This window comes from Gracilinanus agilis, chromosome 6, assembly GCF_016433145.1.
Source record: "Gracilinanus agilis isolate LMUSP501 chromosome 6, AgileGrace, whole genome shotgun sequence".
In the NCBI taxonomy this organism is placed as follows: Eukaryota; Metazoa; Chordata; class Mammalia; order Didelphimorphia; family Didelphidae; genus Gracilinanus; species Gracilinanus agilis.
The window spans coordinates 234,126,570-234,154,401 of record NC_058135.1 but is presented as its reverse complement, the minus strand read 5'-3'; the positions used below and the strand labels follow the sequence as shown (position 1 = coordinate 234,154,401).

The following is a 27,832-nucleotide window of genomic DNA, read 5'->3' as shown; positions in this document are numbered from 1 at the left end:
AACTGGAGAGGCACAAATGATCCTTGGACCCTTCCAAAGAACTACCATGGCTCACATTCTACTGGAAGAGCCTTAGAGACCCCAGAATCACCTCTACTCCTACAATGAGGCATTCAAGGAGGACTTTTTAGTGAAATCTTTATTGTATTTCATGTAATATCACATAGATATGGTCCACCATATTGGAAAGGTAAAAGGAAAGGGTTCACTTTGTCAATATGCCTATTGACACAGGTATATACATATGAATATCCCTGCTTTTGCTCAAAAAGGCTCTATAGATATCAAAAGTAGGCATGGGAATCATTGACTCTTGGAAGTATACTAGATTCTATGCCATTTACATGGCTAAACTTTCATACCTTAGCAATGACCTAAGAAGGATAACTATCATGCCCTAGCTCACGAATTGTCTTTCTTCCAAATTAATCATACCTAGTGCCTTCAACTAACCTTGTTTAAGATACTTTTCATTCCCCTCTTTGTTCTAGGTATCCTCCTTTGGAAGGGTCCCAGCTCATCAATACCTTCTGAAAATGATATTCTCTGCCTTGGCGTCCATTCTTAGTGAGTGTCCTCCACAAATCAAAGGCCAGTGTTTCTATTGCTGACTTTGTCTTTGTCAGCAATTTGTTACTCTAATGTCTCTGTCATTTTTGATGACTTCCAAAGGTTAAAATCATTTCTATTTAATAAAGTAGATTTTAAGTTTGAAGAAACTTTAAACATTGCTTTTGATGTGGAATACTAACCCTGAGTCTTCTGCTTTAACAAACTCAGAAAAAGGTAACTGGGAAGCAGCACAACTTTAAAAAATATGCTTCCAGTAGAAAATAATGTCAGTATCTGTCTTCAAAATGTGCAGATCTTTCTTTTTCAAATCCCCCCCAATTACTTTGTATTGACTTCTATATTTTGTATTGAATTATCTGTGTACCTGTTATTTCCTGCTAGTAGAATGTAAGTTCCTTGAGGGCAGGGACTCTTTCTTTCCTATATTTCTTTCTCTTTCTCTCTCTCTTCTTTATTTCTTCATCCCTTTCTTTGTTTTTTGGTCTTTTTATCCTTTGGGCCAACCATAGCGCCAAGTATATAGTAGGCATTTAATACATATAAGTAAAATATTTGTTAAAACAGTATTCCCATTGAGAATTCCTGTTACTGGTCTTGGCATAGGTATGAAGGTGGCAACTCAGACCAAGGTCAAGCCAGGATGTTTTATATATAAGTGAGGTGATGATTAATGATTGGATCAGTCCTGACATTAAAGCATCATTTCCACAGTCAAAAGGGAATTCAGGCTATACTTCCACTGAATTTTATTCTCACTAGAAGAATATATATCTATCATCCTTACAACTGGCACCAATTCCATGGGAAATATGGATCAGAAAATCAAGGGACACCCATCTTTATTTCTTTTAATTCACCAGGAGTCATCAGGCCATAGGACTCTGACTCATTCCCAGCCCGAATTTTATTCAAACCAAAAGCCTAAGAAAGAACTTTGTAAGATCACTTTTAATCTTCTAAGATGGCAAGTTCCCTTATTTTTCCATCTCTGGAATCATTTGAGTCTTGTCAGACATTCTCTGTTTTCCCTCCAAGGCAAGACTTCTTTACTAAATGTAGAACAGTAATCAAAGACAATGAACCAACCCCCATCAACCGTTAAAGAGATAAAATTCCCTGGGTTCATTTGCTAGATTTTTTAAAGCTATTTTGAAATCTTGCTTGAATAAAGGAAGGGCAAAGCAATGTGTTTCATATGGTCTTTAAATTAAAAAAAAAAGAAAGATAAAACCTGGTGTCTTTGCTCACTTTGTAAACTCTGTGATTTATGTCCAAAGAAACTGCTGCACTCAGATTTGGTGGTTAATATATGAAAAAGAGCTTGACACAAAAAATTATTAATGAGGAGAACAAGGTCGCTGCTTCTGGGCTGAGGTCACTTACAAAGAATGCACAAATGAAAATAAGGTTGACTTTTATTTACTTAACTATCTTCTTACGGTGGATTCCTTTGGCAACAGATCTTTAAACATTTAAAGCCCTGTTTACAAGGAGGCTCTGAAAGTAGCTTCAAACCATTATGGCCCTAATTGAATTCCCCAGGAGTCCAGTAAACTCAGAGGAATAAAGAAAGAAATCATAACATTTGCTAAATCATCTCAAAACATATTTCACTGCAAGGTTATGTGACCTGTTTCAAGATTTGGCAATGAATGAGGAGGAGCTCCTGGATGCTTTATTATTTAGACAGAAGTCTAAATGCTACCTATTAGTGGCAAGCTAAGTAAATTGGACTAGGTTCTGATTTTTTTCAACAACAAAAACCCCAACAATCACAGAGGGTACTGCATAGTCCCCCCCTTCCCTAGTGTAGCAAAGCTCTCAGAAGGGTCTTCCATTATAGGCAACTACTAACTATAGAGGGTATAGGCACAGCTGAAAACATTAAGCAGTCTTCCTCCAATTGACATACCACCCTATCACAAATGGGAATCTCAGGGTCTTATATCAGGTGTCACAGAAAATTACTAAAAGGGGGCAGCTGTGTAGCTCAGTGGATTGAGAATCAGGCCTAGAGACGGGAGGTCCTAGGTTCAAATCCAGCCTCAGACACTTCCCAGCTGTGTGACCCTGGGCAAGTCACTTGACCCTCTTGCCCACCCTTAACACTCTTCCACCAAGATGCCAATACACAGAAAGGGTTTTAAAAAAAGAAAATTACTAAAAGTAACATGTAACTATGGGAAAATATTCAAAATAAAAATATAAAAGAAAATTACTAAAAGTATGACTGTGAGGAATACAATTTTATCTCCTGAGCAAACATGGATGGTTTTCCATAACCACTTAGCTTTGTATTCTCTGATGGTCCCAGCATAACTTGCAGCTAAACTTCTGAGTCTTACATCCATTTCCACCCATCCCTTTTGCCTGAATGTAGCCTGAGCTTCTCAAGTAAAAAGTTGAGTTCTTCTACCAGCCTACCCAAAGCAGCTGCAGCAGGTGCCCCTCTGCTTACCTGGTTTGTATGGTATTCCAGAGGGGAAGAGGAATCCCTGTTGGGCAGCAGCGGCTGCCGCCAGTGTCCGCTGGTCGTGTGGAAAAATTGGGATCATGAGCGGAGGCATGTGACCCTGAACCTGCTAAACAGAAGAGAGCCTATGATCAGACATAGTGCAAATGCGTCTTGACAGGCATTTATTTTCCATTGCTTCTAGAGATCCGTGTGTTCTCACAGCCACCTCTTCCCTGCCCTTACTCAAATCTGCTCCCAAATCCAGGGCCAAAGACATAACATCGCATTCAACCCACCAAACCAGGAAACCCAAGGCTGCCAGAGCAGGCAGGGCTGCTAGAGGTCATCCAGTGCAGGGATTCTTAATCATGAATCCATTAACTTTTTAGAAAAATATAGGGATAGCTATTTTGTTGAAATTATTTCCCTTTGTAACTCTTCTGTAACTTTTGTAACTTTGTAACTTTTATTTTTAACAATTAAAAACATTATTCTGAAAAGGATTCCACAGACTTGACCAGACTGCTTATGAGATCTGACACACACAAAAAGTTGAAGAGCTCCTGATCTAGGCCAACCTGCAACCTTTTACTGGAAAATTAACAACAGCAAAAAGGGGATAAAAAGGTTAAGAATTCCTGTCCTAGCCCAATTCCCTCATTTTACACATGAGAAAACGGAGTCAAGAAAAGAAGAAATGTTTGTCTTTCACTTCCATTTTAGGGAGCTAACCATCCTTAGAGATTTCTCTTTTCCTTGTTAGTTTTTCCTAGTTAGTTTGACACCCTGTTTTAAGCTTACATTAACTGTGTTATTATTAGAACAGCCCACACTACTGGCTTCCCTACCTCTTCCTATCTCCAGTCTGTCACTCGCAGGGCTCCAGAAGTAATTTTCCTAATGCCCAGGTTCTAATCACCTCTCCTCCCCATAGACATTCTAAATTCCACAAGGTCAAGAACCATATGCCATTCAAACCTTGCATCCCCACCATAGCATATAAGAGTACTTTGCACACAACTGTTAATTAATAAATATTTGTTGGACTAGAATTTGTTGAGAGTGTACTGTATGCTTTTGTAAGGAAAAATGGAAGAGGCCAAGGTTGTTTTTAATCAAGCCAACAAGCAATGTACCTGCTATGTTCACAGGCACTGTGGTTAGAAATGGGCATATAAAGAAGATAAATAAATGAAAAGACAGGGTAGGGGAGGAAGGAAGGAAGGAAGGAAGGAAGGAAGGAAGGAAGGAAGGAAGGAAGGAAGGAAATTTAGATGCTTTTCCTTCCTTGTTTGGGTGACTTTCTATCTTGAAATGTGGATCAGTGTCTTGGATTGGGAAAAATGTTTGTTATATACTCAAAAGGCAGTGTCTCTCCACCTCAGGTAGCTCCTTCCACAGCCTCACAGCATTATGTTTAACAGGCTTCCTAGAAATCCCTGCCCCCTTCTCCCTGCCTCCCCACCACGCTTCAGATTTAAGACCACCACATCTTGGCTCCCAATTAGACTAATATTCTTTGCTATACACACCTCGGTGTAACATATAAATTGCTTGTCTGTCTAAGCAGTTTTACAGCCCTGTGTACGATCGTGTAGCTCAGTAATTATGGAGTTGTATTCAGAGAGCATTTCTGAATAAATCCTACTATATCAAATTTCATTTGACCTTAATAAATGTATCAAAGAGCACAAAAATGCAAAAGCGGAAAATTCTTCACCTTCTATCAGCATTTGTGTGCGACGTATAAAGAATGAGGGCTGGGGCGGATGAAACCCTGCCTCCTACCGTATCTTTGCCTTTTTCCCAACTTCTCTTTCCCTGTTGCTTACAGTAGAATCCTTCTCCTGCCCTAGGCTGGGTAGCATTATGGGGCAGTTTCCATTCTAGCCTTCAATACTCAGATATCATAGAGTCATCTTTTAATCTACTTTGATTAAAGAAAAGTAAGCATTTAAAGGCACACATATCAAAACTAGGAAGAATTAAAAGGAATTACCAAGTCAGACAAGGTTTAGGGATTCCTTCCCTAGCGTGAAAGGAAACCATTTACAGAATTACCAAATGTCATAGTGGGAAGGGAGCTTCTAGTCTAACTCCTTGATTTTATAGATGAAGAAACTGAGACCCTTAGAGGCTAAGTGACTTGCTGAAAGTCACTCAGGTACCCCAAGAAGGAACAGAGCTGGGACTCATGTCCCGGTCTCCTGACCACATGTCATCCCATATCCTATTAAAAAGTCAAACTAAACATCAAGAGAACTTCAACTTCCTCCCTTTTTTAATTCCTGAACCTTTTTTTTTTTTTGGTCAAATCCCATATGTTGACCTATGACATTGTTTAAAGAGTGCCAAATTTCCTTGTCATATCCCCACTCCTTCCACAATCACTGATGCAGTACAGAAATGCTACTGTGTGTGTCCATGAGGCTTAATTTACCAACAACTTTTCTCTGGGGAGGGCCCAAAGATGTAGGTTAATAAAGGTCAAGGGAAAAATAAACACTTTACAGTATTTTTCTGAATTCATTTCTCAGGAAAATCAACTTCTAATAAAAAGGTCTTTGTGCAATTACTACCTTGCCAGTGGGGCGTGGAAGAAACTAGCTTTGGGCAGCTATTTCTTTCATTTTAGCTGAGGTAAGGAAGCCCTGGCTTTTGATTGTTAGGAGTACAGGCTTAACTTGGTTAAATTGGAGCTGCTCTCCCAAGTGCCTACACTTGGCCTTTAACTCCATGAGACAATGCTAGGGATGCTGCTGGTCACCCAGGGAAGGAAACTATATAGACTAGTGTAAGAACACAAAATTCAAAGTCTGGAGACCTGGGTTCCACTCCAAGTATTCTATTCATAGTGTAAACTTGAGCTTCCCCTCAGTTTTCCCTTCATTCTCTAAAAATAAAGAGGAGAGACAAAGCTAAGTGAACTTTAAAGTTCCTTTCCAAGGCTTTAAAGTCTATCATTCTATTAAGTAGCAGCTAGATGTTTTGGTGGATAGAGTACCAGGCTTAAGTTCAAATCTGGCCTCAGACACTGTGGGACCCCCGACAAGTCTCTTAATCCTGTTTACCTCAGTTTCCTCATCTGTAAAATGAACTGGAGAAGGAAAAGGCAAATCATTCTAATATCTTTGCCAAGAAAACCCCAAATGGCATTACAAAGAGTCAGACATGATTGAAAAATGACTGAACGACAACAATTTAGGCATTTTTTCAATGCTGCTTGGTAAAAAGGTTGACCAGATGAAATACTTTGTTTTCTTCTGGAAAAGACAAAATCCTGAAAGGAGAGGAACTAAAAAAAAAATCATTCCTATACTGCCAATACTGCAGGGCCAGAGATAGTCCGGCAAGGTTTAAGGCAGTGATTCCCAAAGTGGGTGCTACCACCCCCTGGTGGGTGCTGCAGCGACCCAGGGGAGCAGTGATGGCCACAGGTGCATTTATCTTTCCTATTAATTGCTATTAAATTTTTTTAAAAATTAATTTCCAAGGGGCTAAGTAACATTTTTTTCTGGAAAGGGGGTAGTAGGCCAAAAAAGTTTGGGAACAACTGGTTTAAGGTTTCTGTCTACTATAAAAACAGCAGCATCCATAGGATCATAGATTAAGAAAAGAGAATGTTGGAAGCTGAGTTCAAACTCTTTATTTTACAGATGAGGAAATTGAGGCCCAGAGAAGTCAAATCCTTGCCCAAGAGCACAGGATGATAAGTGGCAGAGCTGGATCTGGACCCGACTGTCACTCACACTCTTTCCACAAAGCCAAAGTGCTTTGCTGAAACATGGAATGTCAGAACTGATGAAAGATTTGGGAATCAGAGTGTGTGAGAACTGATGAAAGGCCCAAGAATGGTTTGAAGACTTAAGGAAGAATGAATTGGGATGAACACTGTTTTCTAATATGTGGAAGAGGGAATCTCCAAAGCCTGAGCTGAAGTCCCAGCTCTGCTGAACCTGAGCAAATCACTTTACCCTCTGAGGTCAGTGTTCTTATCAATAAAATCATAGACCTGGATTAGTTGACCTCTAAAGTCCTTCCTGGGTAGCTAGGTGACACAGTGGACAGAATGTAGGGCCTGGAGTCAGGAAGATATGAGTTCAATCCTGACCTCAGACATTTACTAGTGTGACCCTGGACGAATCACTCAACCCTGTCTGCCTCAGTTTCCTCTTTGATAAAATGAGCTGGAAGAGGAAATGACAGATTACCCCATTTTCTCTGCCAAGAAAACCCCAGATGGGGTAAAAAAGATGTCTGAAACTATTCAGTAACAAGTATCCTTTCCAATTTTAGTAGTCTATAAATCTATACATATTTTATATATTTCTAAAGGGCAGAACTTGAAGCAATAAGAGACAGTGACAGATAGGCAGACTTTTCTTCTTTTGCCTAATAATGGACCTGCCCAAAATTTGGCTGGAATCTCCTCCACCCTGGAACTGTGCAAGCAGAGGCCAGATGTCTACCCATCCAAGATACTGAAGAAATAATTCCTATATTGGCCAAGAAGTTGGATGATTTTCACAGATCTTCCTAATTTAGATTTTTGTGATTTGAACACAATACATATGTAAATATGGAGCAGCCATGGGACCATCAGGGATTTTTTCACCATCAAGTTCAGTAACAACACACAAAACTAGCTTTCTTACACATCAGTAGAGGATTTCAGAAATTATGTTATCAAAAAGAGGCTTGAAACCAGAATTATCGTATTCTTCCAGGTCTTGGCTAAAACTAAATACTCTGCTCAGCATCTAGAAGGCTGCCAGAGTTCACAGACCATCAATAGGAAAGGGTTTTCACAGGCTTTGAAAATACTATAATATTAAGATCTAAATATTATTTAGAACAAATTCATTTTTTTGCTCTAAAGGTCTCTTTTTTCTAAATATTAATAAGGATCCTCCCTGACCAAAGAATTTTGTTTTTTATAACTCTTTTCCTCTTCATCAAGGGAGGTGTTCATTGAGCTGCCCTGGTGAACAAGTAAGTAGCTCTCTGGCAAGGAGAAAAGTCCAAGAATAACAAGTATCAGCATATCAGTGTGGGTCAGCTGAAACCATTTTCTGCCACAAAATCATAATGCAGAAGATGTTGCACTAGATGGCCACCATGGCCTAAGTCAGAAACCAATTAAGTTTTAGCAGTCCAAAAGATTCAGGAGAAGAAATTTTAAAAAGGTGGTTTAGTAATGACAGAATAATCAGTCAATCCTCTACCATTCAGGTAAAGAAACTAAAGCAGAACTTTCTGAAAGTCGCATATGTCAAAATAAGAGCTTGGGTTACAATCAATTCAATTCATTTAAATTTATTTCAATTTAGTTGGAAAACATATAGTATACAAGGCTTTGTGTTAAGTCATGCTTCTTCCTGCTATGACATATTTTCTTCCAATATGCAATGGTAGAGAAAAGATGAATAAATTGTATCAATTAGTTGTTCAATTAGAAATCATAATCATAGAGTAGTGAAAAAATGATAAAAGATGGTTCAATAATGGAGAAAGAGTCAGATAATAGAAAAATGGCCCTAAATAAAGAAAAGATATCCTAGGAATAGTAAAAGATCTAAAGAATGGCAACCACTATAAACAAAGGAATCCTTGATGAAGAATTCATCCAAAGACATAGACAAGAATCACAATGGATGGGAAGACGGGGAAGTATCCACACCAAAGTACCAAGATATTGGGTTCCACAATGGAAACAGTATGAATAAATATCAAATATTCATTTTCATAGAGTTCTAACTTTCTTCTCTTTAATATCAGGTTATAGCCTTAACTCAGTATTATTCATAATCAGAACTCTAGAGCCAGAAGACCTTAGACATCACCTGATTTGGTCTTCTGACCCTCTTTTCTTTTCTCTTCTTTTCTAAGCAGATGAAGAAAAAAGCTCAGAGAGCCAATGATTTGCCTAATGGCATACAGTGAGTCAGTGACAGAAGCAAGGCAGGTGTCCAGACTCCTGATGCACACACAGACATTCCCCTCCCATCATAGAGCCTCATTGCTGTTCTTTCCTACAAAAATTTGTTCTAGTTTGACTCTTGTCAAACACTAGCAGTGGTCATTCAACTCCAAATGCAAAATGTGTCCCTAAGTTATTTTAAGTAGGATACAGAAGCAAAGCTTTAAAAATACCCTTTGTCAAGGACAAACAAGAATTCTTACTGCCAGTTAAAGTCTAAGAGCTCCCCTTTTAGAGCTCATTTCAGAATGCTAAAGAAGCAGAGCCTGTTCCCAGGCTAAACGGGATACTAAGCTAATAATGGTCTCCAGAAAACAGAACTGGGATGCCATATGGAAAAGTGAAAAGTTGTCTTAAGGTATTATAGTGGAGTTGTCTCCAGCTATTGGTGGAAACAATGACCTTTGGAAATATGCCTCCAGTACATCTGATGAGTATCCCTGCTTGGAAAGAACTAGAATTTTAAACATACCCTACCAGTGGGGGGGGGGGGGCCTTAGGATTAGTCAGAGTGGATAAAGGGTTAAATTTGAGTTGAGGATGACATAAGTTCATATCTTGCCTTCAGACACTTAGTGGCCTAGGCAAATCATGTAAATTCTCTCAGCCTTAGTTTCTTCATAAATAAAATGGAAATAACAATAGTGCCTACTTCAGGATGAACAGGAAGACTAACTGATAATTCTTTGCCAATGTTTCTGTGCTATAAAAATGCTAGCAACTACTACTTCTGCAATTACTAAAAGTATATCAGTCAGTCTATTTCAGAAACATCAGCAATTAAAGTGTTCAATAATTATGGTGGAAACTGAAAGGGCAAATTGGATCATCTTCAGAGGATGATGAGCAAACTGGAGATGATGATAGAAGAGGACATGTTAAAGGAATCCCTTGATGTTTAGTGTGAAGCCTTGATTTGGGGCTTTGAGGTGAGGGGGTAGTGAAGAGGATAATAGAATCTCCAAGGATCTCAAAGTCCATGTAGAAAAAGAAATTAGAATTATTCTGTTTGGCCCCAGAGGGAAGAACTAGAGCAGTAGGAGACATGGTAAGTTCTTTCAATGGCAGAATATTGGATTTGGAAGTATAAAGACCTGGTTTCAAATCCTGCCTCAGACACTTACTAGTTGTGTGTTCCTGGTCAGTTACTGAATGTTTTATCTCCTCTAGTAAGTCTAAGATCCTTAAAGATAGGACATTTTGTTTTGTTTTGTTTTTCATTTCTGTCTTTGTGACTAGCCTAGTATCTGGAACAATGCAGACCTTTACTAAATACTTTTTGATTGATTAATTGCTTATGTGTGAAGGATTGATGTGTTAAAGGAAAGACCTAGGACTAATAAATAGACATTGCAAGAATCTGGTATATCTTTGTAATCAGAATTTTCCAGTAATAGGATAAACTGCTGTCTCTTGTGGTCATAAACTCCCCATGGTAGGAAGGTAAGAATGTGAACACCTCTGCTTGAAACCTGTATATAGGGGATTCCTGCACATGTTGGGGGTTAGCCTAAATAACTTCTAAAATCCCATCTACCTCCGAGATTCTGGGATTCTAAGCATGCCTCATTCTGGCATGCTTTCAAAGGAACGAGAATGACTTAGAATCTAACAGAGTGTTTCTAGCAGAAAACATTTCCAATTGCATGACTGTTTAGGAAGTCTGCCCACCTGGCCAAGTAAGAGATCCTTCGTTAAAGTAAAAAGCTCCCCCTGTGCACATCATCTCAATTTTGTTTTCTCTGGAGGACTTAGATTGAAAGTGGGGGCAATGGAGGACAAATTTAAGGACCTGGGAATGGTGAAATGAGTAGATAGGGTTAGGATGGAGAAGCAGGGCCAGAAGGCTCTTTTACATGCAACTGGGTCACCAGACTTTAATATGAATATAAAATACCTCCTCCTACCTATACAAGGCAGGGATTTCAGGTCACCTCATTCAGTTTGCAGCTGAAGGCAACAGCCAGATTGCCTCAGCTGTGATCCTTAGGGCAAATAAGGCAAAAAAAAAAAAGTCCCCCCACAACAAGGAAGAAAGGCTGGGGCCCCATGCCTAGCCTTCTTCTGGCTGCTTTCTCTAATCCTTCCTTTCATCTTCCTTCCAGGATTCTCTCTTCTTCAAATCACCTCAGCTTTACATTTGCAGACCTGTCAAGGGAGTCAGATACATGGGAAGCGGCAATCCCCCAAAGATGGAAAATTAATATTTTACTGAAAAAAGAAAAAATCAGATTCCAGATTCCATTGAAGCAACAGATCTTCACACAGCATGCAAGGAAAAGTTCTTGAAATTCTTTATCTTTATGAATTAAGACTGTACCTAGATTTTTCTGGCCCAGTTTTTGAAGGCTCTTTAATCTTCCCCATAAATGATAACAGTTCAAGTCATGCCAATATCCAATACTGAAATCATCAGGTATTGTTTTTAAAGAAGTGAAACTTAGGTCTTGGAGTCAAGAAAAGCTATGTTCATAGGATAACAGGATCATTGAATAAGAACAAATGGAGAACTTAGAAGCCATTTAGTTCAACCCTTAAATCTACAGATGAAGAAAATAAGACTCAAAGAGATTACATGATGTGCTCAGAGTCACACAGTTAACAACAATCAAAAGCAGGTTTTGAATCCAGGTCCTCTGTACCTTCCCATCTCAGACATTTGCTAGCTATGTGACCCCTGGACAAGTCAATCACTTGACCTCTCTGAGACTCCATTTGCTCATCTGTAAAATACAGATAAAAGTAGCACCTAATTTTAAAGATTATAGTGCAGAGAAGATGAAATAATGTGTGTAAATCAGCTCACAAACCTTAAGCCGCTACCCAAATGTCAGCTATTGCTATTGTTGTTATTACTCTTTTAAAATATGAAAGAAAATTGTAACCTTGTGGTGGCTAGTGGACACAGCCCCTAGCTGGCTGCCCAGAACAGAATGAAGACTAAAATGCCAACCATGGTTCTGTGTCAGGGAGGTTTAATCGGTGCCCGGTGAAAGCAATGTAATGGATGCCCCAAAGCCCAACTGTCCGACATTAATGCAAAACTTGCCAAGTCCCCGGCCAAAAGCTTTGTCCTTTTACACATTCTTCATCAAATCGGCGACATGCCCAGAAATTTTAATTGCCAGGATGTTCCTCAGGTCTCTCGGAAAATCAAGACAGCAGCAGATGCCGGTGAAACACTTCGACTCTGTCTCTTCCCATTCGTCAAAAATAGCGGCATTGTTGCCGCGACACTCTCCCCTTTTGTCTCCTCAGTGCTAAGTTGTTGATGATGCCACTTTTTGCCATCTGCCCCAGAGCTTCATTAAAGATACATGAATGGGCTAACCGGCCTGATATCTTGTAAGGAACAGGTGCTATTGTTTGTCCCTGAAGACTCGCACTAAAGATCTGACTCAGAATACTTGAGAATAGAGCATCTGCAGCAGTCAGCCAGAGAGCAACTTGGCAGAGACCCTGCTCTGCCACTAATATGCAAACAGAGGGACACTCAGGGGGGCTCATTTTCTCTTTCATGAAGATTATTTAACTTTTGTACTGATGGGCGATAAGTATTTGTATTAGAAATCACAGGCATGTGAATATGTACTACTAACTGGATACCCTAACTAAGGAGAGTTTGTGGGGTGTGGGGTTCAAACAAATTGCTTTTTACTTGTGCTTTGGAGTTTTGGAATTCTTAAAACCATTGCAGAAATTGTTTCCATTGTGAGGGGGGGGGAAGGAAAGAAAGAAATAATGAGCCAATCCCCTCGACAACTCTCTTATTTATTACAAAGAATAGTCCTAAGTTATTTGCATAAGATGCTGCTAAGGAAGGGAACACAGCTTAGGATCAAACAGAAGCACAGAACATGTTGCCGGAAAAGATCCAAAAATCCTTCAGTTCTCCCATGTGAGCAGCCAAAGAGATTCCTCAGACCATGGGAAGTCAGGGAAAGGGGGGGGGGGGAAGAGAGGGGAGGGGCAGAGAGAGACAGAGATAGAGAGACAGAGACAGAGACAGTCAGAGACAGAGAGAATGGCAACCAGGATGAAAAGACAAGCAACAAAGTGAAGGTTTAGAAAATTGAATCTTCTGGATCACTAAGGTTTAACCGAAACCCCTTTTGGTTTCAACCACTTTTGAGAAAGAAAGGAAGGAAGAAAGGAAGGAAGAAAGAGAGAAAGAAAGAGAGAAAGAAAGAAAGAGAGAAAGAGAGAAAGAGAAAGGAAGGAAGGAGGAAGGAAGAAAGGAAGGAAGGAAGGAAGGAAGGAAGGAAGGAAGGAAGGAAGGAAGGAAATATAAAAGGTAGTTTCTTCCCTGAGTCAGAACACTGGAATAAGCACCATCCATACTTTATTTGGTGATGCTTAATATATATCACACAAACTGGCACTTAGTTACCTACTGTCCTGTGCTGTTCATTAACGCAAGCCTACAAATACAAATGTTTAGCTCCTCCCCTCCAGGGGAGGAATATTTTATTCTTTTTAGAAACTGGTGGTTGTTCCCCCATAGGAAATCTCTTTTCCAGCCTCCATGCCTTTGTTTAGGATGTTTCCTTTACTTGAAATGTCCTTCTAAATAATATTTCTACCTCTGTCTTCTAAAAGTGGAGTTGCAGGGAGGGGAAAGGAGCATGGGTAAATAAATTTTATGCACTGAAGGATCAGGTTGATAAAATTAAATAGTCAATCTTTAACTCTCCTCTGCTCTGGTCAGATCACAACTGGAAAAACTGCATTAAATTCAATAAGCCACATTTTATATTAGACACTGATGAGTGACAGAGAATTCATGTGAGGTTGGCCAGGATGGTGAAGGGCCTTAAGATCAAAACAAAAGAGAATCAGAGGAAGGTCATTACATTCGATATTACCACAGTGTATCAGTCTCTGTGTACAATGTTCTTCTGGCTCTGCTCCTTTCACTCTGCATCAATTCCTGGAGGTCTTTCCAGTTCACATGGAATTCCTCCAGTTTATTATTCCTTTGAGCACAATAGTATTCCATCACCAACAGATGCCACAATTTGTTCAGCCATTCCCCAAATGAAGGGTATACCCTCCTTTTCCAGTTTTTTTGCCACCACAAAGAGCACAGCTATAAATAATTTTGTACAAGTCTTTTTATCTATGATCTCTTTGGGGTACAAGCATGGCTGGGTCAAAGGGCAGACATTCTTTTATCGCTCTTTGGGCATAATTCCGAATTGCCTTCCAGAATGATGGATCAGTTCACAACTTCACCAGCAGTGCATTAATGTCCCAATTTTGCCACAGCCCCTCCAACATTCATTACTCTCCCCTTCTTTCATTTTAGCCAATCTGCTAGGTGTGAGGTGATACCTCAGAGTTGTTTTGATTTGCATTTCTCTAATTATTAGAGATTTAGAACACCTTCTCATGTGCTTATTGATAGTTTTGATTTCTTTATCTGAAAATTGCCTATTCATGTCCCTTGCCCATTTATCAATTGGGGAATGGCTTGATTTTTTATACAATTGATTTAGTTCCTTGTATATTTGAGTAATTAGACCTCTGTCAGAGTTTTTTGTTATAAAGATTTTTTTTCCCAATTTGTTGTTTCCCTTCTGATTTTGGTTTTATCAGAGACTCATAAACTGTGGTAAAATCGAATGTAATGGACTTCTGTACTAGCAGCAGTATAATGACCCAGGGCAATTCTGAGGGATTTATGGAAAAGAACACTACCCACATTCAGAGGAAGAACTACAGGAGAAGAAACACAGAAGAAAAACAACCGCTTGAACACTTGGGTTGATGCAGACATGATTGGGGATGTAGACCCGAAAGGACCACACCAATGCAACTATGAATAATATGTAAATAAGTCTTGATTGATGACACATGTTAAAACCAGTGGAAATGCGTGTTGGCTATGAGGGGTGGGGTGAGTTTGAGGGGGTGACGGGGAAAGTAAAAACATGAATCATGTAACCATGGACAATTTTTCTAAAAAATTTTTAATAAACAAACAAACAAACAAATAAATAAATAGAAAGAATCAGTGGAAGGAACTGAGACTAGTTAGCTTGGAGAAAAACAGAAAGTGATAGCTATAGTGAGATATGTAGTGAGGGAAATGTCTTTGAAGTTATTTCATGTAGAAGAGCGTTTTAGACTTCTTCTGCTCTGCCCCAGAGAACAGAACTAAAAGCAACAGATAGAAATGTTACCATGGAAGTTTTTGATGGATGTAATGAAGGAAGAATAAAAAAATAGAAAAATTTCTATCAGCTTCTAGATGCTCTTTTTCAACAAGATGCCTCCTAGACTCCACCAAAGTCATTCAAATCCTTAAAAGACATTATAGGAGAAATAACTGTCCAATGACTCTCTAACCATACACATAAAGCATAGCATAAAACAGGGAAATGTGTATTTCCCAGAGGCTTTTATCATCATGATTGAGGAATTCCAGTATAGAACCCAAATTGAAGAGTGATTCTCTGTCAATGGTAAGATGCTGCCTAATAGCAGGAAACATTGCTTCAAGCTCCACAACATTACCTATCATCCAGGAAGAGATCTATAACCACTCTAACCATCAACACAAAGAAGACTAAGTAGATGAAGAATTAATTTTGCCCAGATTGTGACATTCATTTGGATGGATCTAAAGACCTTGCCCATCAATGTGAATATCTGAGTCAGAAATCTGGACATGTGTTGGACTCAAAGCTATGTCCAAGATAGAGACTGGCTTAGATTATTTTCTGGGAATTACATGGATATTAATAACCCAAAGTTTCTATGTAAATAAAGACCCATTGTTTTGATGCTAATATTTTATTGGTGTTACTGCATGACAACAAAACATGTAATACAATTTTTTTTTGAAGAATTATTTGGGTCCTTCCCTACCTCCAAACTCCCACTGGTGAATTTAGGAAAAGATGGCAGGCATGAATGGATTATAATATGCATGGTTGGAAGGAATTCCCAAATCAAAGAAATCACAAATCCAATGGAGTATTTAAGCTAACAATTAGAGACATTAAAAAGTGCAATGAATGGGTTGCCTTAAAAATAATTGACTTCCCTTATCAATAGAGGTCTTTAAGCCAAGGCTGGATGACTATTTGGCAGATACGCTATAAAGAAGATTCTTGTTCAGTTATTGGTTGAACTAAATGGCCTCTGAAGAGGTTTCCAGCTCTGAAGTGAAGTAACATGCTGGGTGTCTGCCACCACATAAGAATCTTCTCCCTATCCCTGTTTTTCTACCTCTTGCTGTTTATTAACTGACAATCAAGCTATCACTGTTGCTACTATGAAGGGTATGAAAATCTACTGCCACCTATAAATGATTATTGACTAAGAGACCAAATTTTATATTGGCTAAACAAAAGCTCTCTTCCTTTTTCACCATTCTCTAATTACTAATGTTTCTCTATGTTAGCCCTAACGATTCCATGACTCCATCTTTTTCTACCCTGCCCTCGTACCCTCTAAAACTCTTATTCTATTGTTAGCAAACTGTCCTCCATATTAAACCTCTACCTTCTCCCATAAATTATATATATTTATTTATATATACATACACATACACATATGTCTATATTATGTGTGTATATATATACCTCTATATAGAAAAATGATAAAATATGTACCACACATGCACATAAGTAATTATGTATTATGTTGTGTACATATATATATATATATAACTATATACAGATATAATTGTGTGTGTTATATTTGTATTAAGTTCTCTCTGTATGTGCTAACTCCTTCCCTCCCAATAGAATATAAGCTCCTAGAGGGCAGGATATAGCAGCCAGTAATGTCAAGTTGCTGAATTGTACCGAATTAATTTTTGATAATTACTACATTACTATATTTAACAAATTCCCAGAGAACAAATCTCTTAGCTCACCAAGGGGAATATTATCTCGATTCTGGGTAATCAAGCAATCTTGAAGGAAGGCAACAAAACAGGGATTTCAAGAGAAATAATTTCTAGGGATCAAATTCCGGAAGTTCCAAAAATACACAGTGCAATCTTTAGAGCCACAGGGATCCATTTTTGCCATATGTATTTTTCTTTTATGTACATACATACATATGCTGTAATTGCAACATTCTATGGGAAAGACTTCCTCATTAATTTTCGTGTGATGTCATAGCTTTCCTCCTGACTCCTACCCCCAAATTTTACTATCAAAAACTGGAGGGGGCAGCTAAATGGCTCAGTGGATTGAGAGCCAGGCCAAGAGATGGAAGATCCTGGGTTCAAATCTGACATCAGACATGTCCTAGCTGTGTGACCTTGGGCAAATCATTTAATCCCCTTTGCCCAACCCTTACCACTTTTCTACCTTGAAACCAATAAATACCCAGTATTGATTCTAAGGTGGAAGAGAAGGATTCTAAGGTGGAAGAAGATTTTTTTTTTTAAAGCTGGAGTTATATATTTAGACTGGGCACATCAAGATGATGTAAAAAAAATGCCCCTCCCCATTTTTTAACCTCTAGCTCCAAGGGTGAGGGAATTAGGATTGTCCAAGGACTTATAAAGTCCTCCTAGTTCTCTTTTCCAAGTCCTCTGTGAAGAAGCAGACACATGGTCGCCTGTGATGCTGAGCACTGGCTATATCCATCTGAAAGAGAACCCTTTTTAAAACCTCATCAGAGCTTTCATCACTTCACTTTTGTGGCATTTAAAAAGAGTATGCACTCCCCTTGAAGCCTTCCTTCTCTTTGATAATTTGGACAATTAAATAAACTGCTTAATCAAATGTCCAAAACATTTCCCACAGAAATAAAAGATTAGGTCACAGGCATCCATGGACTGCCCTTCCCCCAAAAGGCTTCATTCCTGATCCTCTGCTCCTTATCACCAAGGGTAGGTAGGACAAGCAAACAGAGTAACTGGACTCTATCTGCTGGCTTCACCTTTAGAAAAAAAAAACATTTCAAATCCTCCTCACAGACTAGCACTTTCCAACCTCCTTCTCCAGTTACACAGGAGAGAAATGATCTTGGAAAGTAAGATCATAATGGCTCCATCTATCAGGTCAACAACACATGTTTTTTAAATCTTCTTTGGGTGTATTCAGAGAGATGTTAATAGCTCCAAAAGAGCTGGTCTTGTCCTCTGTGTTAATAATACCTCTTTTAAAATTCCCCTCGTGTCAGGTGAGCTTACTGGAGCTTCATCTTTTCAAAGTGGGCCGACATCCCCATGATTCACCAGAGCATCAAGCAGTCCAGCACCACCATTTCTCCCCCTTTGCTTCTGTGAGTGCTATTTAAATACTTCATTTTGTAATGTAATCGAATGTAATGGACTTCTGTACTGGCAACAATGCAATGACCCAGGACAATTCTATGGGATTTATGGAAAAGAATGCTACCCACATTCAGAGGAAGAACTACAGGAGTGGAAACACAGAAGAAAAACAACTACTTGAACACCTGGGTTGAGGAGGACATGATTGAGGATGTAGACCGGAAAAGACCACACCAATGTAACTATCAATAATATGGAAATAGGTCTTGATAGATAACACATGATAAAACCAGTGGAAATGCGCATCGGCTATGGGGGGAGGGTGAAAGGGGGATGAAGGGGAAAGTAAGAAAATGAATCATGTGACCATGGAAAATTTTTCTAAAAAATAAATTTTAAAAATAAATAAATACTTCATTTTCAAAAGAATGTGGAAACGGTTTCCCTCTTTTTATCTGAACATTTTTGTTGTATCCAGTTTTGATGCTCCAGGAAGAAAGCAAACATAATCCCCATGGTTTAAATTCTTGGGGCTTAATCTTGTCTAAGATTTTTGCTTTTTTTTTGCTTACTACTAAGCAAAATAGTAATGCTTATTTATGCCCCTCTTCAATTCAGCCAATTCATCCTCCAATTTCCTACCCAGTAGAAAGAGGTTCAGCTCTGCAGCCATGGGATATGGGTTCAAATTCCTCCTCTAATGTCACTAACTCTATAATCTCAGGCGGGTCATTTAGGGTCCTCAGCTGTCTTCTGTAAAATGAGGGATGGGACTAGATGGCCAATGAGGTTCCTTCCAGGGCTATGATCCAAGGAATCCAGGACAATGTAAATAAGACTCCAAGCTCCTTGAGGATGGGACCTATTTGAAGTTTATCTTTGTTCCCCTAACACCTAAGTGCCTTGCACCAAGTTTGTACTCAATAAAATGTTTATGATCATGTATTTTGGATGAAAAGGGCCTTGGAGGTCATTTGTTCCAACCTTCTCATTTTAAAGATGGCAAAACTGAGGTCTACCACAGTTAAGTGGCTAAACTGGATTGCATTAGATTAGATTGTTCCCAGAGCACCTGCTTTCTCTGTGACTCAATACAATCCTCCCCAATAAGTTAACTTCAAAGATTTGGATGGAACAGAGAACTTGCTACTAATCCAGGGGATCTAAGACTTCCTGACCTAAACCCCACCACCACCATACAGGCTGTATGTTGGGAGTTCCACAGAACCCCTTAAATTGCTTAAAAGCATAAGTTTTCTCAAACACAAGACAACAGTGTTGGTATCCATCCTTTTCTTCTGTGTATATATGAGGCTGTGTTGTGATCTCCAAAGTTCCCCACTTGCTTCCAGCAATCAATTGGCTAGCACAGGTTTGAATGGGATCAGCAGGATATCCCATAGGAACAGGGAAGATTCATATTCAAAAGAAATAGAATAAAAGAAAAATAAGTTATTGAGGATGTCTTTCTATTGTCTGTACCCCAGCCACATGGCATGGGAACTTGGAAAGACAGAACTCAAATTACTTTATAAAGTTAAAAAGGATGATAAATGGTAATTAAATGTGTTTAAATTATCTTACTATGTTTTAAGAAACTCTCACTAGGAGGGAAGTAGAACATCTTGGCTATAAAGAAATTAATAAAACATGTTATGCAAAAGTGAAATTTATGGTTCATTTGGAATTAGATATCTACCACCTTTTCAATCCATACAAATGCATAATCTTGTCAATTAAATATTATTGTTAAGGTCTAGTAGTATGTTAAAATCACTTTAAAGTGCAACTAAGGAAAATTCATGTGTGTTTATTACTCCTTAAGGATCTATTAGTGGGTATTTTATTCAGATTCGTGTTGTAAAATCTGCATAAACTCAGCATATTGTTATCCCCCTGTGTGCATTTGTTTGGTTAAAGCCAAACAGCAAATCTCAATTTTTGCAACTTCTGGAAAAGTCAAGAGAACTAAAACAGTCTTAATTTTAATCAGATACAAACAGTTATCACTACAGAAGTGAAGAGTTGACTATTATGCAAATAGTCACAGTTAGTGGTCACTGAGCCATCACAGAAGACGGAGCTAGTCAATTATTTTCGATATTTCCAAAGACTAGTGAAGATGGATGTTTCTTCTGCCTTCCCCATCTTGCTTCCACAGAAATAGGAAACATATTATAGACTAATGATGGCTGTTCTTAAACAGGAACCCCATTAAGTACACAATGATCAAAGTATTTCAGCAGGGTAGAATTTTTTTCCCAATTGTTTTTAAATGACATATACAAATGGGTCTGCCTGGGGATAAGTGTGCCATTTCCTTCATTGTACGAACCCCCTTCAGAAATAAGACTCCTGTCACCTTTTGCCCCATCTCAAAGTCATTACAACTTTTTATACCTTATTCACTGCACATGTGTTTCATCTTGGAGTAGTGACCAGAGTTCAATAACGATATTTTTTTGAACTCTCCAGATTGTGAGAAATGAGTCTGATTAAAACTCATCATGGCTAGGTAAACTCTGCAGGTAGCAGCCTTTCTTATCTGGTATCTTGGTGTTATCCAACAAAGCCCAGGTTGAGGTGAGAGTATACAAAGTAGGGGCACAGAAAATGCTTTTTTCAAAGAGGTGAGTAAATAAGCACCTTTAGTCCACATTTGTTGGAAACCAGAAAGAAGTGTCATAATAATGACACCTATGATTTTAAAATCCACCTTGTCTATCCAGAGACCTTTTACCAATGGCAGTCCTTAGATAGAAGCATTGGGGAATAAAGGTCAGCTCCAAAATTATCTATTAATGTAACCTGAGATCCTTCTTCAACAAGCCAATCTACTTTTTAAGATGTCTTTTGACTAAGCTTTTACCATTAGCTGTGACAGTGCCTGAGCTTAAAGTCAGATGCTCTCATCAAGTTAAGACGTAATATGTTATGCAGTGGGAAAAAGGAGAGAATGGAAAAAACTGGGGTTGGTAGGGAAATCTTCATTTATCTCATAAGAACATTTAGTTTTAAAGCAATATTTTTAATAGGCTAAACTCTCCATTTTCAGTAGATAATATACACAATATTCTAAGTGTCTCATAAAGCATGACTTAGAGATCTCCTTACAGTGTAAACTCCTAGAAAGCAAGTACCCTTTCTAGTCAACTTGTTCTGCACAATATCACATCGGGAGCACCATCACCTCGGATTCAAGAGGCTGCCAACAGCATTAGAAGTTTCAGAGATGATCAGCCAAGAATTGGTATACACTGGTGAATTCATTCAAGTAAGAAGAGCGATCATTTTACACAGTGGGGACAAGACAGAAGCTGGAGTGGCAACATTATCTGAAGATGATTAAGACCTAGTACCCAACTAGGCTAATAAAACTTTTAAAAAGAAAAAAAACCCTCAATTTTCTCTAAGAGCTAGAATTAAAAATTGTCAATGAATTCTGCTTCTTAAGCAGAAATTATCTAATGAGAGCTAATTGCACAAATATTTATTAGGCACTTACATGGAAAGTTCTAATCCTATTGCACTATGACATAGGCAGATTGCATCTGGAGTTATGACATTCAGTTCTGGGTGTCGTATTTTGTGGGGAACATGAACAAGTTGGAAAAGTGATGAAACCCAAACGGAGATAAAACAGACCTTTTGATGGAAATGAAAATAGTTTTAGCCTGAAGAGAGTAAGATACAGGAGAGAGATAACAGCTGTCTTCAAATGTTTGGAGAACTATTAAGAAAGGGAAGAGAAAAAAATTTTTCTTTGTGTGATCCCAAAAGAAAGAATTAAGTCTGAGGAAGGGGAAGTTGTGGAAAAGTAGCTTTTAGTGTGGCATAAAGAAAAAAGTTCTGAAAATGAGAGTTATCCAGGAGTAACACAGATTACCTCCATTCTAATTTAGCTTGCACTAGAGCTGCATATAGTTTCCTCACATATAAAATGGGGCTAATAATATTTTAGACTACCTTCCACATGAGGTAGTTATATGCAAAGTGACAGAAAAGCCTTAAATTTCTGTATGAATATTATTATATTGATCATTATTCTTGAAATGTCTCATGCCTTTCTGCTCTCCACTTCCTAGTTTTCTTATTTATAGAATGTCCTCCTTAACTAGCCAAATCCTATTCGTCCTTTAGTCTGGGTCCAATACCTGTCATCTTCCCTTATTACTCCAGCTAGGTGTGACCTCTTTCAGTCTCTAAATCTTTATGATACTATTGTTACAAATAGGTAGTATTCGTTCACTGCTTTGTACTACTGACCATCTTTTCGTGTGTGTGTGTGTGTGTGTGTGTGTGTGTGTGTGTGTGTCCTACTGCCCCAAATAGGCTGTGACTGAGGCTTCTATTTCTCAGTATTTCCCCATGACCCCCAATAGAGAGTTGAACATGTAGAAAAGGCAATTATCAATTGAATGAAAAATGATGTGTTATTCACAAATAAAAAAGCATATTTTCTCCAAGTAATTCAAGGAAAAATAAAGTTTTTAAGCACTTGGTTACCATTATATTCATGGTAAAAGTCACATTGCAAAGTGTTACACTATATCTCAATATTCTAGGGAATGCTGCTATGGTTTCATTTTTTCACCTCAATATTTTTCCCAATTAAGTTCTATCACAATTCTAGGAGGACCCAGAACATAAATTCTGGATGTGGTCCTTGTTTAAAGAGAAACGAGATATTTAACAGTCAAAGTCTGAAGGAAAAAAATCAGTACAACTAGAATCAAAAGGAAAGATCTGGATTGGATAAAAATCTTTGCACGAAATATCTCTGATCAAAGTCTCACATCCAAAATCTATAGCAAACTGGCACAAATTTATAAGATAAAGGCACAATGGGACCCAATTTACAAGTTGTCAAAGGACATGGAGTTTTCAAGAGAAAAAATATAAAACATCAATAACTTCCCACCCAAAATGTTCAAAATCATTGAAAATTATAGAAAAGAAAGTCAAAATAACCATGCACCTATCAAGCATATTCCAGTAATGGAATGTTAATGTCACGAGAAATGACACATTCAGAGGAGTATGAGAAGCAGTATAGAATGAATAAAGTAGAATCAAAAGAATAAGACAATGAGTATAAATAAAATTAAAATATAGAAGTAACAAAACTGATCAATAACTTTAGTTATTATAACTAAATTAAATACTAGTTATAGTAACTAATATCAACATTAGTTAATAAGCAAAGGAAATGTTTAGAGGTGGGGTAAAAAGATTCAGGGTAGTGTCATAGGGAAGGAAGAGTCTGTTGTTTCACATTTTAATATATCAACATGTTTTAAGAAATCTAATATCCATTCAAACTAAGACCATCTGCAATGTGAGGATGAAAAAAAATCAGTTTAGGAAGGTAAGAGTCATAGAACATTTCCAGTCTTAAAACCAGCATGATTAAAAGTGCTCTGATTTTTCTCTACTTGTTTTAGATGAAAATAATTGATGAGAATTCTATAAAAAATTAACTTAAGAATCTGCTGTCCCTAAAAAGATGACCACTATGACCCCTCAGTTCTCATGATGCTCCTGCTTTTTCTTTTCTTTTTTTTTTTAATTTTTTTAAACCCTTACCTTCTGTCTTGGAATCAATATTGTGTATTGGATCCAAGGCAGAGTGGTAAGGGTGGGCAATGGGGGTCAAGTGACTTGCCCAGGGCCACACAGCTGGGAAGTGTCTGAGGCCAGATTTGAACCTAGGACCTCCCATCTCCAGGCCTGGCTCTCAATCCACTGAGATACCCAGCTGACCCTATGCTTTTTCTAAAGACAGTGAGATAATGAAATCTAAGATTTATACAGCCATATTTCAAGAGAAATGAATGAAGCATTTGGGGGAACAAAGAAATAGAAAGATAACAAAGATTTCAAATCATTAGAAGAATAGTGTTATTAAATATGGCAGATGAATATATTAAAGTCAAATACTTTAAAATAATATATTAAGACATCCTAATAGGATTTCTTAATCCTGGTATTTATTATCCATTCAATAATTTTTTAACTTTTGCCTCTAGTTTATTGCATTTGAATAGAGGATCTAGCATTACATGGCATGCTTTTATTATCTTCAAGAGTATATCTAGGGGGGCAGCTGGGTAGCTCAGTGGATTGAGAGCCAGGCCTAGAGACGGGAGGTCCTAGGTTCAAATCCAGCCTCAGACACTTCCCAGCTGTGTGACCCTGGGCAAGTCACTTGACCCCCATTGCCCACCCTTACCAATCTTCCACCTATAAGTCAATATGCAGAAGTTAAGGGTTAAAAAAAAAAAAAAGAGTATATCTAGGGGGGCAGCTGGGTAGCTCAGTGGAGTGAGAGTCAGGCCTAGAGACTGGAGGTCCTAGGTTCAAACCCAGCCTCAGCCACTTCCCAGCTGTGTGACCCTGGGCAAGTCACTTGACCCCCATTGCCTACCCTTACCAATCTTCCACCTATGAGACAATACACCGAAGTACAAGGGTCTAAAAAAAAAAAAGAGTATATCTAGGTATATGTATTTGCTCATATTTACACATAGCATTTTAGAATTTAGAAGAATGAAATTTAGAGTGAGGAAAACATGAGCTTAAATATTGGTGGTACCATTTGCTAGCTTTTTTTTTATATTGAGCCACTTCCTTAGCCTCTCTTAGCTTTGGTTTCATCAAGCTATAAAATGGGGATAATAATAGAGCTCACCTTACAGGATTGTGTGAATTTATGGGTCTAATATATGTAAATAACTCTATGAAATGTTATCATTATTATCTCTGTTCTCTTCTATTGTTGTTATTATTCTTATACTTTTCAATTTATTTCAGAGAGAAATGACATTAGACAATATGCTTTCCTTTTGCTATTTTATTTCTGGCATTCTGTGGACAATGTTCTGTTTATAGGTAGAAACAAAAGTTTGTTGTTGTTGTTTTTTTTAATAAATGAACAAATGGATCAGGACAAAAGTTTTTTTATAAATGAACAAATGGGTTAGGACTTAAGCTCATCTTCCACAGTCTCATTTTTAAAATCTCTTAGGAAAACTCTAATAGGATGATGGAGGTGGAACCTGATCCTGTTCCCACATGTTTTCAATTTCTTCTGCGTGGTTTACATATTTGGACAACTTTTCATTTTGTAAAGCTAAGGGATCATCATTATTTTGCATGGCAACAGTTATTAAAAATGTTGGTCCTAATCTTTTATGTATCAGTGAGATGTCGAGGCAATTGTGGATAACTGGCAGATCTGTGGTGATTGTCCAATTCTAGTACTTTTGTATGATGAAATCTCAGGAATATTTTGAGTTCTATATTCCTAATATGAGGATTTATTGTCTGTTCATCTAGGAAAGGCAATGAACTTTTACTCATGGCATGAAATCATGTCTTATTAGGGAGTTATTAGGTGCTAAGTTTCTGTGGCTACATTGATATGTTACTCAATTTCTACTGTTTGCTTACATAATGTGCATTGATCAAATCTGAGCTCCTTAATGATAATCCTTTTGTAATTTCTGGTGGTGATGACAAATTCCTAAATTGTCATTAAATTCTATTTTCATAAACAAATCCATGTGATTCAATCATTTGGTTGTCACTTTTTTCTTCAATATTTTATGGGTCGAATTTATGTGGATGTCACCCCTAGTGAGAAAAGGGGGAAGTTTTTGCTCTTGTTCATTTTGTTATTGTTGTTCATTCTATTTTGCTTTCTTTTCTTTTTATTCAAATTGACTGAATGTTCATTAAATGTTAGTCTTTTTAAAGAGCCTGTTTTTAGTCTTATTTTATCAACTATGGTCTTTTTGTCTTGTTCCAATTTATGTATTTCTCATTTAACTTTCAAGATACCATTCTTTGAACTTCTTTTGAATTTACTTATTGGTTTCCTAATTTTTAAACTGCATATTCAATCCATTAATTCCTTCTTTTTCCATTTTGTTAAAGTATATTGCTAAGGATATAACTTTTCCTTCTGAAGAATTTCCTAACTGCATCCCAGAAATTTTGGCAGGTTTTTATATCAATATTATTTTCTTTCATATTGTTATTGCTTCAATGATTTGTTTTTTGTCTCACTAACTATAAGAGATTTTAATATTGTCTCCACTTAGATCCCTATCTTTTACTTGTGTTCCCTAAGTTAAGTACATGTTTATTATGGTTTGCAAAGAATATATTTATGACTTGTGTTTTTTCTTCATTTATTTAAAATTTTTTCTATACCTAAATACACGGTCTCTTTTTGTAAAATGTGTTGTGTCATGACGAGAAATATGTATTTTATTTGATTGTTCCATAAAAAGTCATTATATACCTTTTACTCCTAAATTTTTAAATAGTTTATTCAGCTCTGTATTTTTTTCCTTTTGTTTATCTTTTTGTTAGATATGTCTAGCTCTGAGAAGGGAACATGAAATTCTCCTACAATAGCTGTAATTACTATATGTCTTGTCCTTTGTGAACTTAAGTGGCATTTGGTGGATATACGTTTAGTTTTGTTGGTTTGTTATCTGTAATTCCTTCAAGTCTTATTTCTCTCTACTGATATTTTTTTCTTTATATGACAACATGATTGCAACTTCTTTTGGGGTTCATCTGATACACAGTATATTTTGATCAAGCCTCCCACTCTGAGTCCACATATGCCTCTTGGCCTAGAGAATTTTTTTCCCTCACAAGCAACACATTGTGGGATTTTGCTTTCCTGTCTATTTTATTACCTTCTTTCATTTTATCATATTATTTAGTTCCTTAGAATTACGAGTTAGATGTGTTCTCCTTTGTTTGTGGTTCTAATACTACTTTATAAAAGATGTTTTAATCTACTTTAAAAAATAAAATCCTTACCATCTGTCTTAAAATCAATACCAAGTATTGATTCCAAGACAGAAAAACAATAAGGGTTTGGCAATTGGGTTAAGAGACTTCCCAGAGTCACATAGCTAAGAAGTATCTGAAGCCACATTTGAACCCAGGTCCTCCCAACTCCAAGCCTATTTATCTATTGAGTCATCTACCTGTCCCTTTAATCTACTTTTAAATAAATAATTTGCTCCTACAGTTAGTTTTGCTTAACTTACTTTCCTGTAAATCTATTTTCACAAGCTCTCTTCTCTCCTGACTCCTCCCTCTCCTATTTGCAGACCTTTTCTCCATTTGGAAAGTCTTATTTAAGTTATTCATTATTTTAACATTACTTTATTTCATTGTCTAATTCTTCCCATCCCCCCTTTTTTTTCCATTCGACTTCTTCCCACTTTTCCTCCACTCTAAGCTCTATCACAATTTAGATTTTTTCCTCTTTATCTTTTTCTAGGAATAATCTCTTTGCTTTGTTCTCTTTATTTATTATTCCTATCAGCTGAAATTCTACTCTCTGACTTGATGTCTATATGTTTATTTATTCTTTTTTAAATTTCTCTTATTCAATTTAAAGTACAATTATCAAAATATTCCTTAAAAATATTTAATGGACTCAAGTTTAAAGCCTCTGCTTGGCTACTCTCAGCAATGCGATGATCTGGGATAGTCCTGAAAGACTTGTAATGGGGAATGCTATCCACTTCCAGAGAAAAAAACTGTTGGA

The 27,832-nt window shown here is 37.5% G+C and overlaps 1 protein-coding gene across 1 annotated transcript in view; it reads right to left on the bottom strand.

Moving 5' to 3' along the window:
* SOX6 (SRY-box transcription factor 6) overlaps nucleotides 1–27,832 on the bottom strand; it is a 676,476-nt gene that overhangs the window by 131,903 nt on the left and 516,741 nt on the right. Inside the window, exon 8 of the mRNA XM_044680896.1 lies at nucleotides 3,032–3,152. Coding sequence (XP_044536831.1) covers nucleotides 3,032–3,152 — 121 coding nt within the window. The remainder of the gene's footprint in view (nucleotides 1–3,031; nucleotides 3,153–27,832) is intronic.